At 40.1% G+C, this 19,728-nt stretch overlaps 1 protein-coding gene across 1 annotated transcript in view; it reads right to left on the bottom strand.

Annotated features, from left to right (window-relative positions):
• LHFPL4 (LHFPL tetraspan subfamily member 4) overlaps window positions 1-5,595 on the bottom strand; it is a 112,246-nt gene extending 106,651 nt beyond the window's left edge. Inside the window, exon 1 of the mRNA XM_063426746.1 lies at window positions 4,723-5,595. Coding sequence (XP_063282816.1) covers window positions 4,723-5,128 — 406 coding nt within the window. The 5' untranslated portion in view covers window positions 5,129-5,595. The remainder of the gene's footprint in view (window positions 1-4,722) is intronic.
• Window positions 5,596-19,728: the final 14,133 nt, after the last annotated feature.

The following is a 19,728-nucleotide window of genomic DNA, read 5'->3' as shown; positions in this document are numbered from 1 at the left end:
TACAAACACACCCCTTCACTCAAACACAAATAGTTCACACAAATGTACATTTAAAAGTGAACATTACATTCAGACACACCCCTGCAATCAAACGCAAACATTACATACAAACACACCCCTGTATTAAAACACAATAATGTATACAAGCACCCCTTCAAACATTTACACTATACATTACACTACAGCGCCAGTAAATGCCGCAGCGCTGTACAGATATACAACCTAGAAATTTTGACTTGGGGTGCCTTGAAAAAAATATTCAAATGTCAACGGCGCCTTGGACCTAAAACGTTTGGGAACCACTGCTCAACCATGTCTGACAAGAAGTTGCTCACTGCGAGGAGGTAAGAGCCACTAAAGTGAGGAGGAGGAGGAGAGAAAGATGCACAGGAGAAATGTGAGTGAAATGGGTGGGTAAGAGACATTAAAGGTGAGATTAAATCAACTAAATTGACATGAAGACATTTAACTGGTTGTTTCATGTTTATTTTTCTTCTTAATTCCTACTTGAAAAATATGCGCGCGTTTTATATTCTAATATATCTTATATTTAGTAAAGTATGATAAATAATACATTGAAACAAATGCTGTGCGCCCCAGACAAATTAATAACCAGCAGGTACACGGAAATATGGCCCCGTTCTTGATTTCACACCATAAACAGCAGCTGGATGGGTAATTATTGAGCTTTTAAATTGCTGTGTTGTAACCCATCACTCCACCATTTGTTTCCATTTTAAAAATTTTGAAATAGTTATATGATGGCTGTTGGAGCGTCAGTGGTCACATTTTAAATTGAAGGAAATAGCTCAGAAATCACTTAAATAGTGTAGGTTACTTCAAACTAATTTATGTTCTGCAATTTAGGACTTCCTAACTTCATGATTGCAACTTTACAACTCTACAAATTGAAACAACTTTGATTTCCTCCCAATACTTTGCCCAAGACAAATCTCAATGGAATTTAGATTAATTTGGAAAAATAAAAAAATTTAATAAAAAACAAAAACACACAAACACAGCTCCCCACCCACTCCTTCCCCCAAAGTATGACAATTCCTGGCTCGATATCAGGGTTATTCACAAATGTGAGAATGTGAGAACGGACTATGAGAATTTTTCCAGTTTAACCATTTTAGCCTTAAATTTAAAATTCACTTTTGATTCCTGACAATTCTCCCTTTAGTACATATCGCTGGAAGATACATCTTTCCTTGACTCCAGCAGGTAGAAAAGCTATGCTGTGCAAGATTTTATTATACTGTCTATCCAAACTGATATTCTCTGGTTCCACCCAAGGATAATAATAAAAAAAAAAAACCTGATTTCAATTGAGATAGAGTTACATTATTTGAGACACCAAAACATTGAAGTGATGCAAAACGTTTTTAAAATGTGTAAAAACTTTTTTTTTTCCGCAACACATTATTTAAACCAATAAATGTTTCTGCAAGTGTGATTAATTTAGAAAATGAGTTCTCAGTTGGACTAGCTGATAAACGAAGAGGTCACTCGGGAAGTCCTAATTCATTCTGCGGTAAGCCAGGCTGGAGTACTTCCTAATTTGGCCTAGCATCTTTTACCCAGTGCCAAATACTCAATGTTCTGTAAATGCAACATTTGATTGTTCGTTCTGTTCCTGAATTAACCTCAAGAGCAGTGCCTGGACATTTAGAGCAGTCAGCAGAAACATAAATGGGTAGTCATCCAAGACAAAAATATAAAGCAGATCCATCATAGTACTATGACTTTGATGTCTGCAAGCTTTCACTGAAAATCCTGCTATTTTCTCTGAAATCACAAATCTATGGCAGGGATAGGTACAAGGTAGCACATCAGCAGTTGCAGAACTACAACACACCGGATGCCGAGCCAGCTTTGTTTTAGAGTTCCTTCTAACTCTGACAGTGCAGACACTGGTTAAGTACATTTCCCATGATGCCCAGCCAGTCCAAGGTTAGCTAAGCATCAAGGGAAATGTAGTTCTCAAATATCTGCATTGCCAACATAAGCCATTATTGGATACAAATCTACACATACTCGTATGATCTAAAACTGCTCAATATCGACTGTTTATTTTATTTACTAAGAATGAGAATTATTTTAAATAATTGAAATACATATATACACATATAATGGCAAAGCAGGAACTATGGGCAAATCATGCGATCCTGGATTTCTGGAGACACCGTAAGAAACCTCTCCATCTTCAGTCCAAATTACAAAATGTATGCTAAAATAGCAAAACTCTGACTATAACCGAGTTAGAAAACTTTACAGTTTGATTTTCAGGTAACTACAATTTAGTGTTTAGTTAATAAACTTGTTGCTCTTGGAACTGAATATAAAACAGCAACATCTGCTCCATATACCGAAGAGGTGAATATCATTTTAGGTTTAGGTTACACAGGGGATATTTATCAAGGCAAAACAGGTGCTATTTTGGGTGCAAAGTGCTAAATGTTGTGCACTGGTCTCCATGATGATTGTTCATTATATAGCTCTTTGCCCTTGTTTTTGACTTAGTAGCTCTCTATAATTTCCACACTTCTAAAATGGGTTATATCCTGTATATATCACTATCTATTTTCTTAAATTGGGGGTTAATCAAGGCAGAACCGGTGCTAATTGTGCTGCAAAGTGCTAATTTTGAGAGACATAATATTCGTTTCCATGGTGATTGCACCTTACTTAGCACTATGCACAAAATAGCACCTGTTGTTATCTTGATAAACCTGCCCTATGTGTGTGTGAATAAGCATTTCTTTACATTATGCTAGATATGATTGGAGTACTTTCAATATTTTCAACTTGTCTCTCTGTCACAACATAGATTTAGCAACATGTTAGAAAATTACAAAGGGACACAGTACACTTAACAACTGTAGAGCCATGGAGGAACAGCAATGCAGTTAACATCATTCTGATTCTTTAAAAGTTAATATATACACAATACATTGCACCTTTTCTAATATAACGCATTTAACCTAATGGGTATAACCTTGCGCAGAATCAGATTAGGATTCCATGGTAACCCATTCAAAGTACCACATGAGGACCCCTTTCCTTGCATAATTACCCTTAATACACTTCAGAGGGGCACGTGTGGTACTGTATTAATTGCAATTGGTGACCAGACATTTTCAGGGTGCATATTACTCTCATGTGTGACCTGTGCAATTGATCTCCAGAACACACACACACATTAGGGTCATATTTAAAAAATTAATGCTGAAAAAAAGTTCTAAAGCTCAGGCAGTTTGTGTGATCATCTTACCAGTTTACATTCCAATTTCTCAGCTGTTAAATAATCTTTGGCGCCCCAAAATAGCTATACATCACTCTCATTGTAGGAAGTGTGGCAGGACTGTTCTTTAAAGTCTAAATTGTCAGGAGTGTATTTAAAATGGGATGCCAGAATAGCCAAACTGGAAATATTCTCCAATTACCACAAATTTATACTCTAGTGAATAAAATAGGAAACAAAATGAATCCCTTACATCCTCCAGATGGATCCACCCTTCTAAAACGTCTCATCTTTGAGGTTTAATAACTTGTCTTAATTAATTATTATTATGTATTAATTAAATGGGGAGGGGGGGTCAGCATTTAAAAAGCAGTAGATAAACCCCAGAAAAACATATAGACAGCAGAATGTATCACTTTTATTAAGGGTATCTGTGAAAATGGATTTGTTACAGTATTAATGAAAGTACCCAAGATCTGAGGGCTGTAGACACATGGATATACATTACTTTGAAAACCACATTAGTTAGCTATGGGAATATAATAATAATTTAAAAAAAAAAAATGCTCACACACATGAATCTGTCAGCAATCACACCTGCTATGAATCCTTACACCTCATACTGTGATTGCCTTAGTCAGCTGTATAGTATATTAGCCCACACTTGCAAAAACAGCCTTAAAAATACATGGTCTTGAGTAGTAGTATAGCTATATCAAACAGACTATGTATAGCTCATCTCTAGACTAATTCTTAACACTCCTTCCTTTCATTAAAATAATATTCATACACATTCAGTCCCGTAGATGAATTATCTGTGTGATCAAATACTACTTTTATTATTTCTACTGTAAGAATTTCCTTAATATTTTTTGTGTGAAAATGTTCATTAAAAGCATTTGAAAAGAATAGCCACAGGCAGACCAGGGATAACTAAGGGATAACTAAGATCCAAAGGTAGAATATAAGTGGCTAAAATGTAAATAAACAGATGTATTACCACAGCCCTCTTGATGCTTTTCAAGTATATACTGGCAAAGCATCATGGGAGTTGTAGTTCAAAAGCAGCTGGTTCTCTACCTGCTTAGCCCCTACAGAAGTAAACATAGAGTAAATTAGTGATGCACATTATTTGGTATTGCAGCTGTGTTTGGACTACCATTCACACAATCCTTTGTCAACCGGTAGGTGGGCATTATTGCCACACAGTGTGTTTAGTAACCAACTCTGATTGTATTATTTACCCAGCAGTCATTTAAAAAGAATTAGTTCCTACAATTAAAAAAAAATAATATGATCTGCGACAGCAAATTAGAGCAGATGTCCAACTAAACGTTAATTTTTTTTTTTGTCTAAATGGAAAGTTATAAATGATAAAAATAATAAATAAATTCACACAGGTAGATCTACAGAAGTTAGGCATGCTTTTTGTAGTAAAAGGACACCCCAGCCCCCCACTTCCCTCCCCCCATTACCTGCAAACAGTTGCATCCAGGCGCAGATCTTATAGACAGTTGCGGTGTTGCAAAAGAAGAATAGGGCGAAACACGTGATACAGCCCAGAATCAGCACCATGGACAGCAGTACAAAGAATGCGGCTGCTTTAAAGGCTCCAGATGGAATTGTGCTGAAATCTGTGAAGGATCCCCTGCAGGTTAACTCTCTGCTGGCCACCCCATTGCCCACACAGTAGTGGAACAAGCCAAAGTAGCCTGGTTTGGGTGTATTGACACTGTCCCCTATCCAGTAAGGTTGTATGAAGACCACCACGTTAATGATGGCAAAGCAGATGGTGAATATTGCCCAGAGGACCCCAATTGCTCTTGAGTTCCTCATGTAATTGTCATGGTAGAGCTTGGATGCTTCTTGAGAAGGTAGCATCTTGGCAATGGTCAGATGTCCTCAGGACCAACTATCAGGAAGCCCACCACCAACCCAACAACCAGGACAGGTTGCAAGCCTGCTTAAAACCCTATAAGAAGGTGACTATGGAGAGGGGGTCTTCATAGGACCTCTTTCCATGAACGTGCAGTTTTTGGCTGGAGGGGGTAAGTAAAGTCCAGGTAGGTGTCAAGGAGATGATGATGTAGCAGCTAATCAGAGATACTAAAGTCCTAAGCAGCATTGGTGTGAGTAGGAAATGCAGCAAGTGTCAAGAGATGTCCAGGGCTGGAGAGCTGCGAGCTTGGGAAGGACTGAGAGGGGCTCCCACAGTCCCTGGCCATGGGTAATGAGATAACAGAATAGAAGCCCTAAATGAGCAGCAGAGACTTGGCTGATGCTCTCCCTCCCTGCAGGTGCTGGGACTCCATCTTTGCTGTGGTTCCTTCTGCTGGCTGCTGCGCGCCCCCTGCTTCCTGCGCGCTCCCGAGTTAATGCAGATTTGGAGGAGGGGGGAGAGAGAGAAAACCCTCTTCTTCCTCAGGCAGCCCTGGGCTTTCTTTCTTTCTTCCTTTTTTTTAAATAAGCTGTGATCTCACCTGCTTTCTGATCAAACCTTTAGCAGCATGGAGAAAAGAAATACTGCTTAAACTGAACCATACAAAAATGGAGAAATCCTCATCAATATATTAGCTGAATATCACAACAATATAATGAAATGGCTAAGGGTGACTGTATTTTATTTTGGGTAATTTTATTTTATTGTCTTCCATCCAGCAACACACTCCCATTCTTAAAAAATAATAGGAGCCAGTGATGTAGATGGAACGTTCATACCATTCATTGTAATTAGCCCACTAGCATTGGTTACTCTACTAAGCCAGAAAAACAAAACAAAAAAAAAAACACTATGGTCTATACATCACATTTTAAAGTAATGTATTCGGCACTCTCCACCTTATAGGCTTTCCTGATACATTTACTCATTATTTCTCTATTTTTCACACACATCTCTCTGCTCTCCCATAGACATTCATTCTCTCTTTCTATCTCTGTTTCTCTCCCCGTCTCTCTCACACACACACCTCCCTGCTCTCCCATAGACATTCATTCTCTCTTTCTTTCTATCTGTTTCTCTCCCCCTCTCTCACACACACACCACTCTGCTCTCCTATATACAGTCATTCTCTCTTTCTTTCTATCTCTGTTTCTCTCCCCCTCTCTCTCACACACACACACACCTCTCTGCTCTCCCATAGACATTCATTCTCTCTTTCTTTCTATCTGTTTCTCTCCCCCTCTCTCACACACACACCACTCTGCTCTCCTATATACATTCATTCTCTCTTTCTTTCTATCTCTGTTTCTCTCCCCCTCTCTCTCACACACACACCTCTCTGCTCTCCCATAGACATTCATTCTCTCTTTCTTTCTTTCTAGCTCTTTTCCTCTCCCCCTCTCTCTCACACACCTCTCTGCTCTCCCATAGACATCCATTCTGTCTCTCACACACACTCTAACTTTGGCAGGCTGTTGATGTGATGTGGCACATGCCCACTAGAGGCCAGGAAAGACCACTGATCCTGTTCATCTTCATTAGAGATAAATACATGGATTTTTCAGCCTAGTAGTTAGCAAATATGCCATTAAATTGCAAAACATTTATGTCTCAAACTGCTCACATGTGCCTGTCATGTTTCCTCTACCTACCCTGCAAGTATGTATACAAACACTTAATGGCCTCCTGCATATTAACATCAAACAGTGTGACACAATTATGTTATCCATTCCTACAATTTGTAACTATGCAAATTCTGTCTGTCACAACTTTACAGACATTCAAAAGTGTGTTCACTGCACTCACCAAACCAAGGGTTAACTTAATTCTTAGTGCAGCTAAAATAAACTTATACAGTGAAGATCCCTTACAGGGTTAATCACTAAAGTGAGAATACAAAATTAATTGGCAGTGAATTTTAATTTTAAGGCCAGAGTAGCCGAACTGAAAGCATGGCTGACTTAGAGAACCTTTCCAATTTAGCTATTTTGACCTTACATTTTAAGGTCAAATTTACTTTGAATTCTCAATTAAGTGAATAACCCTGTTAACCCCCTACAGTCCTTTATCCTTAATTGTGACGTCACTAGTCGCTACAGTGAGACAAAGTGTAAACATGGCAAATTAGTCCACAAGTGATCTCTTCTCAAACATCTCATCCCTTCTACACCAAATCATCTTCCTCCACTTGGCATTTGTCTGCAAGAAATAAAGGGAGGTGAGGGGGAATTAATAATATATCATTTGAATGTGCTGGTTAATGGTAAGGGGGTGCTCAAAACTTTTTTTGTGACCTACCTTAACCATAGTGCTCAGTCAGTCTCTAGGCTGGTTGGCCATTTTGATCAAGATAATTCACCAATATAGCAGTGAGGACGTGAGAAAAATATAACGGAACAATCGAGGAAACAAAACAGGTAAGAGTGCAAAATGAAGAAAAGAGTTTTTGAAAGGAAAAGATAGGAATGAGTTAGAATGTGGAAAGGTGGGAGGTGAGATATTGGGGACAGAAAGGAGATGCATAAAGGGACAGAGAATGATGCCTTTGTCTGGAGGAAGATATGGGAGATGTATACATTAAGACTGAATGATGGTCAGGTCTGAAAGGAGAGAGAGGATATTTATTGAGAAAGATTGACTGATGGGTATGGGTGTCAAGGGACAGATAAAAAGATAAAGAACCTTGATGGAAATTAAAGACTTGACGGAAAAAGGGATTTAAGGTAAAACAGAGAAAGTATTGAAAATGGCCAATACCCCACCTCCTCAGAATAACTATCTATCTATACATCTCTCAAGTTTATTTCACCCTATTCCTTCTATTCTTTTCACCTCTCTACCACCTTAATCTATTTTATCCTTGGTCCATTTGACTTCTATTGCTTTTACACTCAATTTTTTTTCTTTGTTGTCTCACAGCTAATTATATTGGTTCTTTCTAACCTTCTTATATATCTTCCCACCCTCTGTATGGTATGCTTTTTATGCGTAGCTGTGCAGGAAAATATGCTACTTCAGATTTAGGGAGAACTTGTTACAAATGATTATACAGGGACACTACACTGCCAAAATACAAAATAAAAATTACTGTTTAGGCCCTAGTGAAAACATGCATGTATTTAATTATGCATTTTTCATTGAGGGTTTGTCTAAAAAAAAAAAAAAGCTTTCAGAAGTTCCAGAGCTCTTGTCTACAGACTGTGCAAACCCTCCTCTCCTAACCTCGCCCAGACTTTCTGTTACTGTCCAATCACAGGCTTTCTATTGCTGCTCGATGAAAAGTCTTTGCAAGGCAGGCGTGGAAGGTCTTCAGGCACACCATTTGTCACAGCTTTCTTGATAATCCAATATTTTAAATGTGTGCCACAAAATTGAAAACAGCGTATTTACTACGTTGATACACATGTAACGTATATGTAACATATATGGTATTACATTGTATTTAAACAATAAGGATGTCAGATATCAGAGTTATTTTCCATTTTTATTTTCCTTGTTAGTAATTATGGAATATGTCCAGTTTATGAGTACCCAATCTAGGTAAATAAAATTATATTTTGTGTGAGGAACTAGATAAGAGGATAAATTGTTGTGTACTGGTGTTCAAAATGTATTCTGTAATGGCCATGGGAGAATTTTTAGAGCAATAAAGTTTTCTCTGTTTTGTTTTTTTAAAATATATTTAGGAAACAAGTATAGATTGGGGGGGTGATATCATCCTTGGGAAAACTAACTAAGAAGGTATATAATAGACCCACATTCCATAATGGAGCTGATTAGCGAAAAAAGTATTGGAAGAGTAAGCAAAGACGCGCTAGAAAATTCATGAAAATTATCATCAGACATACATGGTAGTAGTTTGAAGAGGTCAATACTTGATGAGGAAGTGGAAACCGTTAAGAATCTTAATTAGGATCCTATCCTAACCAAAAAAAATTAAGTGACCCTGGAACATTTTAGGAATAATGTAAAATAACAGAAAGAAATTCTTGCATGTCACCGAAAATAATGGTAACTTATATTCTGGTGGTCAATAAGGAAAAAAAGTCAGCCATAATTTTCCCTTCAGAATATTTAATAGGTGGACAAAGAGTACATTAGTCAACCTCTGGCCATAACTTCCAATCTGAGTAATAAAAGGATTGTAGAAAAAAAAGGTTTAGAACAGGACACTATATACGGAACACCAAGGGCAAAGGTGTAAAACAAGCCACATACAGGAACGACAAAGAACGACTTTAAATGTTTTATCTGATTCCATAAAGATCATTAATTTTTCTAATTTTATCCAGAAAGGAGAAATGCCTTAGATAAAGGGCTTTTCTTTGTATTCAGGCCTGCTTTCAACAAATTTCAATGGAACAAATACATCAACGTCTTTACAAGGAACCTTTCTCTGCACAAGTTTTTTTTATTCAGAAAGATGAAAAGAAGTCAAAATCCTTGGTTATGCCCCTTGAGGAATATCAGTGGCTTTTGGTCTTGGTTGACTTGATACAGATGAACAACGGAGTATTCTGGGGTCTCTTGAATTAAAGGGACACTATAGTCACCAGAACAACTACAGCTTAAAGTAGTTGTTCTGGTGAGTATAATCATTGCCATCAGGCAATTTCATGCAAATACTGCCTTTTCATAGAAAAGGCAGTGTTTACATTGCCCCTAGGGACACCTCCACGTGGCCACTCCTTAGATGGCCACTGGAGGTGCTTCCTGGCTCAGTGTTGCACAGTAGGCAGCCCTGCCGTTCAGCATCTCCACTGGGGACCCTGAAATTTCCTCATAGAGATGCATTGATTCAATGCATCTCTAGGAGGAGGTGCTGATTGTCCAAAACAACATTTGGCCCCGTCCCCTTTCAGATTTTAGCCAATCCAATACTTTCCCCATGGGAAAGCATTGGATTGGCTAAAAATCTGCAATTCTGATTATGTCACCAAGGGGGCAGGGCCAGTGCCGGCAGACACACACAGCGCTAGAAATAAGGTGAGTTTTTCCTGCTTTTAAGGGGGCTAAGGAAGGGCAAGCCACCTAAATGGTGGGTTAAACACTATAGGGTCAGGATTACATGTTTGTGTTCCTTACCCTATAGTGTTCCTTTGTCCTATGATCAAATGTATGCCAAATTTTAAAAACTGTAGTAACATTTTTTGTTGAAGTTTTATTACTAAACAAAAAAAAATACCACTCTCAAAGAATAGTGAAACAAATTGTTACATAAGAGGCATAACCTTACATTTTGATTTAAGAAAAATATATCCAAAAAACAAAAGAGATAAATGCAGAAAGTGCCTCAATAAATACATAATTCAATATAAACTTTAAAGATACTCCTAAACCACACAGTCATATAATAGAAAACCAAAAGCAGAAGCCATACAGGCATGTTTAATCTCCAGACTAGGTCGCACGAATTAATGATAAACCTCTATGGAAAATTCAAGTTAAATTAAATCCTATCTGAGAATAATCTTATATAATTAGATTATATTTAAACTAGGGTTATGTAGAGACCCTGAGCTGTAACTAATCAAAAAGATGTCTAAAAAGTATCTTACATCCACCTGTCTGGTTATTAAAACAAAAGTTTCTAAATAGAGGTATCTATTTTATTGATCTATTCCCGCACATTACAGTCAGTTTCTAGTGTACAAACTAAACAGCAGGCGTAAAAATGAGAGAATACACTCCTATGAAGCCAAATTCATTCTCAACAGTTTGCCTTCTTCAACTGTAGATCCAGGATAGCTCATAAGCTGAGCTGGTAATTGACAAAATCCTCACATACATGAGATACTTCTACTTGGTGTTACTGCCTTATACTATCTAGGTTAGTCTAAGGAGCTCATCAACTTATAGGCTATTAGTTAGAGTTGCTTCGGAGCTCCATGTGGATTCTCACCTGAGTTCTTATATATACCAAGCTCGCAAGCAAAGCAGCCTGTCTAAAATACGGGTTATGACGGAATTATATTTCTCTCTACCAAATTAATACTCCTCTTACTTGCTTACCTGTGTGCCTTGGCCTAAATTCTTTCAGGCTAAACGTTTTATTTAAACATCCCAGGGTCTTCCCACTCTTCCTTTCCCTTCATCCACATCTTATCTTCCTTTTACTCATCTATCCACTGATATTCCACATTTGCAAGGGTCCACACTGGACTGCTCCGACGCAATTACGGTGTGCTCTATACAATTGACTCTCCCTGAGCAATGTATTGATAACTCACTCAGTATGCCTGTCTTCCCAAATGGATACGTTTTTTAATAAGATTGTTACAGTTCTTCTGACAGAGCTCTCTCCGAGTTCCATGTGCTATGTCATTCATGGTTGGCTAAGGAACACATCCTTAATGCATGTGAAGATTTTTTTTAATTATGACTTTACCTTCCGATCCATATGGAAAGTGCTATTTATCCTTTCTGTGAATGATTACCTTTGGTACCCCTGTATTATTTGTATCCCCTTGCAAATTACTTGTAACTCTAGAGAATAACAGAAAAGGAAGTGTCACATATCCATGTGAAACACAAAATAAAAAGTGTAAGAAAAGCATGCTGAATGTCGGCACCAACAATGTGCCTTATGTTTTTTAAATTATTACTGCAAATAGGGGGGACCTCTCTAGAGCTAGGAACAGGCACGCTATAGCACAAGGAGCTGCCCCACACTGGACCCCAGGGAGGTGAGTGTTTGACTGTCAGTGAGTGTCTGCCTGTGTGTGTGTGTGTTTGTCAGTGAGTGAGTATGTATGTCAGTGAGTGTTTGTGTTTGTCAGTGAGTGAGTGTATGTATGTATGTCAGTGAGTATCTTTGTGTGTGTCTGTCAGTAAGTCTGTCAGTGAGTGTGTGTTTGTTTGTGTGAGTCATTCAGTGAGTGTGTGTTTGTGTGTCTGTCAGTAAGTGAGCGTATCTCTGTCTGTCTGTCAGTAAGTGTCTGTGTGTGTGCCTGTCTGTCTGTCAATGAGTGAGTGTGTGTCAGTGAGTGAGTTACATAGTTACATAGTTACATAGCTGAAAAGAGACTTGCGTCCATCAAGTTCAGCCTTCCTCACATATGTTTTTTGCTGTTGATCCAAAAGAAGGCATTAAAAAAAAAAAAAAAAAAAAACAGTTTGAAGCACTTCCAATTTTGCAACAAGCTAGAAAAAAAATTCCCTCTTGACCCCAGAATGGCAGTCAGATTTATCCTTGGATCAAGCAGTTATTACCCTACATTGAAAGATTATATACTTGAATATTCTGTTTTTGCAAGTATGCATCTAGTAGCTGTTTGAACATCTGTATGGACTCTGATAAAACCACTTCTTCAGGCAGAGAATTCCACATCCTGATTGTTCTTACAGTAAAAAACCTTTCCTTTGCCTTAGACGAAATCTTCTTTCTTCTAGTCTAAACACATGACCTTGTGTCCTATGTAAAGTCCGGTTTGTGAATAGATTTCCACACAATGGTTTGTATTGGCCTCGAATATATTTGTATAATGTTATCATATCCCCTCTCAGGCGACGTTTTTCTAAACTAAATAGGTTTAAATTTGTTAACCTTTCTTCATAGCTGATATGTTCCATTCCTTTTATTAATTTTGTAGCCCGCCTCTGCACTTTTTCTAGTGCCATAATATCCTTCTTTAGAACAGGTGCCCAAAATTGCACAGCATATTCAATGTGTGGTCTTACCAGTGATTTATAAAGAGGCAAAATGATATTCTCGTCTCGAGAATGAATGCCCTTTTTCATGCATGACAATACCCTACTGGCCTTGGCCACTGCTGATTGACATTGCACATTGTTGCATAGTTTGTTGTCTATAACAAGTGTGTGTCTGTCTGCCAGTGAGAGAGTGTATGTCTGTCTGTCAGTGAGTGTCTGTCTGTGTGTATGTCAGTAAGTGTCTGTGTGTTTGTGTCTGTCAGTGAGTGTGTGTTTGTGTGTCTGTCAGTGAGTGTGTGTTTGTGTGTCTGTCAGTGAGTGAGTGTCTATCAGTAAGTGTATCTGTGTGTGTGTCTGTCTGTCAGCGAGTGAGTGTATGTTTGTCAGTAAGTGTGTGTGTGTCTGTCAGCGAGTGAGTGTATGTTTGTCAGTAAGTGTGTGTGTGTCTGTCAGTGAGTGAGTGTGTGTATGTGTGTGTGTCAGTGAGTGAGTGAATGAGTGTATGTGTGTCAGCGAGTAAGTGTGTCTGTCACTGAGTGAGTGAGTGTCTGTCAGTGTGTGTCTATCAGTGAGTGAGTGACATGAGGGGGCAAAAATCCTTGCACAGGCCCTGATTACAAGTACATGCTCACATACAGATACAACATATGTTTGGCAAGTGGATGGCACTAAGAATTGTATGACATGCTGCAAAATATTGGCATTGGCAAAGCTGCTATAACCATGGCTAAATATTTTAGTTATGAAACTTCCTCATTATCCCTCTTAGGTTTGGGTGCCAGGGAAATATCTGTTATTTCAAGCCATTTAAAAATTATTTGACAAAAACCTGAGAGACTACTTCCCAGTAATATAACTTGCAATAACTACAGTGTTATGGTGCTTAGGGTTTTGAAAGTTCCAGGTGGTGTGGGCATTGTCAAATGACTATTCTACTCCAGGTGCCAAATACTCTAAATATGCCTTTGATGCTCATAAGCTTTTAAGATACCGGGTACCCTAAGTTTATAGTTTGATATAGCTTGATTGATGATGTAGATGTACTGACAAAACTACATTTTCCCATTGCCCAAAACAGACCTTCTACTTAAGGTATCCCCTTAAAATAGTTAAACAGTTAATTATTTAATAGAATTTACCGGGGGCCAAGCAGAGCTTTCCTTACAAACTGAAAAACCTTAAAAAAATGATCTGCTTTGCATTTGAGCATGTTGGTACTATTTATATCATATTTAGCTGAAGTCATTATAATTTACATATTTCTGTCTCTATATACTCTATATAAACATTTGCTCACCTCCATTACCATGGCTTGAGGCCTGCCTCAAAGCTAGGTATTGTAACATATTCATCCTCACTTTGCGGTATCTGCAGTAATTACATTCCTGACAATAACGGAAGTGCCGCTCAGCGGCCATTCGTCAGTATATTTGACTCCTTCAACAGGTTGGTGGACACCGGCTGCTGCGGATCCACACCATTTTATAACCCCACGTCCGCCCACGGTAATGACGACATCAACGCGCGTGTTACGTCACGCAGGAGACGCGCACACACGTTCTGGGGTCAAAGGCCAATTTCGGTCAATCAGATCTGTAAGAGGCTTATTTAAACTCATTTTTACTTCTCCTCATTGCTCTGTTGAGGTTTCCCTTAGTAGGTTATCTGATAGAGTGTTCCTGAGCATTTATTTTCTGGTTATTGACTTTGGCTTCATTTTGACTTCTCTGTATTCTGGTATCCCTGACTTTCAGCTTTCCCTCATCGTTGTGTCTCCTTCTGTGTCCCTGACCTCAGCAAGTATACTGACTATTCTCTGGTACGTTAAGTCCGGCCATTCTAAAGTCCGGTAAGACGTTACCTTTAGTCCTAAATGTGATGCAATTATGTGTGCTGGATCAACTATTATCCTGACAGGTGTTTGTCAAACTCACAGCTAACCTCTGTTTGACTGGTGGAGTGTATCACTGGGCTTCCATGCACTTTTCTTTCCAATTCTTTATTTTCCTGTGCAAGTGATTGACAGACATGTTTAACGTGCCACAACAGCACACATACGTTTTTCATCAAAGACATTATCATGGCACATGTAAGTTGCACATTTTTTATATTAAACATGGCTGACTAGTATACGTCATGAGATACGGAAACATAAATGGTAGATTCTTTTTTTTGAGATAATAGTTAAGGTTACAAGAGTAAAGAGCACTATTGTCTAGAATAATATGTGACATGACATGCCGTTTGAACTGACAAGTACTATGGATTATGCATGTATAAGGTACAATGGTTTAGTTCATGCTAAATTGCAGGATGAATAACCTGGTTAACAATATTGGTATTATCAAGGAAGCCCCCCTACACGCCGGTGGTCAAGTTGGAGGTAATAGTGTGACCCTATTAAACAGTCTTGAGTCCCACAAAGTGTAGAAATAACAGAAAAATCTAATGCTGAGAAGTAACTAAAAGTATAGTAAGAGCATATTTTATGCTGATTGTCGCTAAGTTCAGCCAATGCCCCGAGGGGGTTCTGTGGGGAGTTTCGGTATCAGACCTGTCTGCTCGTTGGCTTGAGGGTATGTCTGAGGATGTTCGGAGTTGGTCCTGTCTGGCGGGGCCCGACGGGTCCCCATCGCTGTCTTTGCAAACTAACGTGAGTGGGAGTGTAGGTTTTTCCGGGTCCCCATTTATGGCGGTGGCTGTAGGTTGGACCGGGGTTTCGCTTTGTGTAGTCGGATAACAGCCGCTTCTTTGCATGGGCGAGTGCGTTTGCTGGCGAGTGGGTAGCGTCGTCGTGTAGGGCGCTGTCTATAGGTCTGCTTCGTCGGGGCATGTGAGCTTCTCAGGTTAGAGCAGGAGGGCAGTGTCACGGATGAGCACCCATCTGGGGTCTGTGTACGTGCCTGCCGTTCTCTCTGTTCAATTTTCCACCAGAATGCTGCGAATACGGCATCCAGCCGTGCTTGGAAGTCGAGCCCTTGAGTGAGGTCACTCTGCCTGATGGCGGTCTCCGCCATTTTGGAGTCAGCGAGTTTCGCCTGGGTTGTTGACAGCCAGCTCGGTGGGGCTCCCCTGGGACCGAGATAACCCCCCCTTGTGGTTTTTAAGGCTGTTTGTGGCTTATAGTCGGCAGTGTTTGCCTTGAAGAGCAGGAGCAGCACTTTCCTGCGTCCGCTCAGCTCAGCGGTCAGGCCCCGCCCCCTTCCATGCACTTTTCATCCTTCATGCTCTTTTATAAGGAGCATAGGAGTGGATGACGGAGTAAGGTCAGTATGATGTTGCAGGAGGCGGACCGAGCAACTGCAGGGACTGGATGCTGGCACTGGGAAAAAAAAAAATATTTACTAAATTTGTATTTAGATTTGGAAGGGAGGACCTTAAACTAAAGGCAGAGGAGAACACTACAGAGTTAGAAATGCAGGTTTGTATTTTTTTTAACTCTATAGTATTCCTTTAACACAGCTTCAACACATGATTAACCTCATGAGCCTCCCTTAACTTCTTTAAAGGACTAAGTAAAATGGCTTGGAATCGACTTGGAAAACACAGCAGGGGCAAGTGAATATTCTTTTTCTAGGGATGCTCAAATTTTTGTTTTGCGCTACTGCCAATCAGGGTCGGTGTAAGGATTTCTTCCGCCCTAGGCAAAGATCCATTTTGCCGCCACCTTATGTCAGTCACTCACTGACAGACACACACTGGCAGCCACACACACTTACTGACAGACACACACACACTCACTCACTGACACACATACACTCACTCACTGACAGAGAGACGGACAGACACACACACACACACACAGACACTTACTGACAGACATACACTCACTCACTGACAGACACACACACACACACACACAGACAGACACTCACTTACACACACACACACACACACACACACACTCACTGACAGTCAAACACTCACCTCCCTGGGGTCCATTGTGGGGCAGCTCCTCACTCCTCCAGTGCGCTGTTTAGTATGCCAGGACCAGAATAACGCCATATTCTGGCTCCCAGCATCACAGAGGGTGCGCGAGGGAGGAGTAAGAGGCTGCAAGAACAGCCTCCCTCACCGCCTGGTTTATCCGTCCCCCTCTCCTCAGGACAGGTCTCTGGCATTTTTTGGCAGACCAGGCACCTGCCATCAAGGCCTTACCTAATACAGCTTCAGGGGCCACCTCCTGGTCCACCTGTAACAGGGCTCTTCTTGGTGCCTCCTTCTTTGGGCGCTTTGAGGATCGGCCCAGTGCTGGGGCGGCCCCAGACAGGGGCAGGCAGCCCACCAGGAAACATCCCAGTGGGCGCCCCCAGCAGGCCGGTGCCCTAGGCGAATGCCTAGTTTGCCTAACGGTGGCGCCAGCCATGCTGCCAATACAGGTCAGTTTTCAATAATTTTCCTAAAAGTTCTGACCCACATTTTTAAGCACTCCAGAATTTGCTGCTTAGTGAATAATCTCTCAAATTTTCTCGTAACAAGCATATACTTATGTTAATCTAATTTAAATTGCATAAGTAAGATTTCTTTAAAAATACACAGTGGTTCAATTAGAGTTTATCATTTACTTAGCACAGACCAATGAATTAGCCGGTATCCCACTGAAGATTAATATAATGCTTCAAACCGAAACAAGGGTTTTCAGAATATGATTTACTGCCAAGTAAAGAAAAACAATTAGACATGAATTACCAAATATTCAATTTAAATTCAATGGTCAACAAGTTCTTGCTCTTGTTTAAAGGAATTGTGTAGTAATAATAGTAAAAAAAAAATAGGATTAATATTTTCATATGCTGAGCTCTCGCTTTGTTTTCTTTAATGCTCTTAATTAGATTTCTCTCATCTTATTAGCAAATTACCACAGGAAGCAGCCATTTTAGTTTCCTCATACATCTCGTATGAGAAATTATGTAACTACAGGAGTTAATATAGAACATCTAATTGTGGTATAGCCTGATTGCTCACTAAACATTTTGCTGTCTTTTTTTTTTTACTTCCTAAATATTTTTGTTATTTAATTCACATTGTATGCTGGGCTGTCTTGGCACAGCCAGAGTGTATACCATGCAAATTAATTTAACTCAGCAGATGCGAATACACCCAGAGCATCATGGGGTGATGATGTCAACCTGATTACAGAAGTGCTGTGCAGTTAATTGCATTTTATACATACCTCTGGTACTCGATTCACCCCAGTAAATATCTCAATCGCATCTACTGGGGAGAGTGAATGAGGAGCTGTCACTATCAGAGAAGTGACATTTTCTTTTTATATTGTCAAAGTCACTGAAATGTTATTTACATGAATCGGATTTAAATGATATTTACAACTGACAAATCATATTTAACTACCAAGGTGTAGTTGGTTTAGCTGTAATGACAAATTAAGATTCTACAGTTTTTCAGTCTGGAGGTGGCCATCTTGGAATTGTATCTCAATTTTGTAATGGATCTTTCATCTTTCTGATTGCACAAAATACCCAAACACATTCTATTTTATTTATTTATTTACTTTTTTTCTTCCCATCGGACTAAATGATGTTGCCCTCACTCCCAGTTTCTACACGGTTGTCCACACACATTTGGAAACAGATGCGTTATGAGGAACCACTTGGCCTCATGCAAGATTCAAAGAAAGGATCCCCTTGTCGCTCTCCCCTAAGCAATACACCTGAGTGGGCGGTGGGGTTGACTCAGTATGATATTATTTGGTTTAGCTGAGTGTGACTGTGTGTGAGATTTGGCTGAGTGTGATGGTGTGTGTGGGTTGTTTGGTATAATGTGTGGGGATTGTGTGTTTTAAATTAACATTATTAAAAACTGTTTTTTTACCACTCTCTTTCTTACCTTTCTGCTTGGAGGGGTATAATAATCCCTGGTTGCCCCTTGGTGCTAAAGTCTTAGTTTAGTGTCCCCGTGTCCCTTTAGTATAGTGTACCTCTCTGTGTATCTCCCTAGTCCCCATCCATTCATTTAATTTACTAGCATGTGTCTTTCCATGCCTGATCAAAGTAATCCCTTCTTTGGAACACTATGGCCTCTCCCATTGATCTCTACTCAAAGAGGAGGCTGGCTAAATGTGTCCTGGGGCAGGTGGAAGGGAGGGGGGGGGGGGGAGCAACTAAAAACAAATTGCCTAGTTTGAGTCACTGTCTTAATTTTAATTTTAATGTTTTATACTAATACTAAAACAGCCAGAATACAAGAACAAGAATATAATAAAATACTGACTGCAATAACACACTCATTGATTCAAATAATAATAAAATAATATAGATATAAAATATATGTAATAGTGTGCTGTGTGACTTCAGCCCACAACCTCTCTATCGCTCTGTACTATTGGCTCAGGGTATCATTGCTCTCTGCCTCCATTGCAAACCCTCCTCTGTCTACTTCTTCACCCCAAAAAGAGATGCATCCTGAAGAGAATTAAAAAACAATATACGGGGGCGGAGTCTGACCGCCATGCCGAACAGACGCACGGGGCAAGAGCTCCTGGCGGGCGAGAGAAACAGAGGGCACTAGCGGCATTTATACAGCCCAACGACATCCCGAAGTGTGCTACCCACGTTGGGGGCGCACTGAGGTCTACGGGAATACCCTTTGGGAGCCTGTCGGGGCATATTGAGCTACAAGCAAACTGAGGCCTACAGGGGCGGGAGCCGGAGAGAGGCGGCCGCTCTCTCCGACACCGCATACACCAGCAACCACAGCTAACCTCCTAACCCCCCCCTGGACCGGTGGGGGTCATCCCGGTCCCCGCGAGACAAGCGGACGGACATTGAAAGCAAGCGAGCTGAACCACACAAACGGAAGAAGCGAGGGGCAGTTGGAGCACGTCCAAGATGGCCGCCCAACAGCAGCCACAGAGAGAGACCGCGAGCAG

This window comes from Pelobates fuscus, chromosome 7 (genome assembly GCF_036172605.1).
Source record: "Pelobates fuscus isolate aPelFus1 chromosome 7, aPelFus1.pri, whole genome shotgun sequence".
Taxonomy (NCBI): domain Eukaryota; kingdom Metazoa; phylum Chordata; class Amphibia; order Anura; family Pelobatidae; genus Pelobates; species Pelobates fuscus.
Note: the sequence above shows the minus strand (reverse complement) of the source record. Positions and strands in the feature narration are given on the sequence as shown.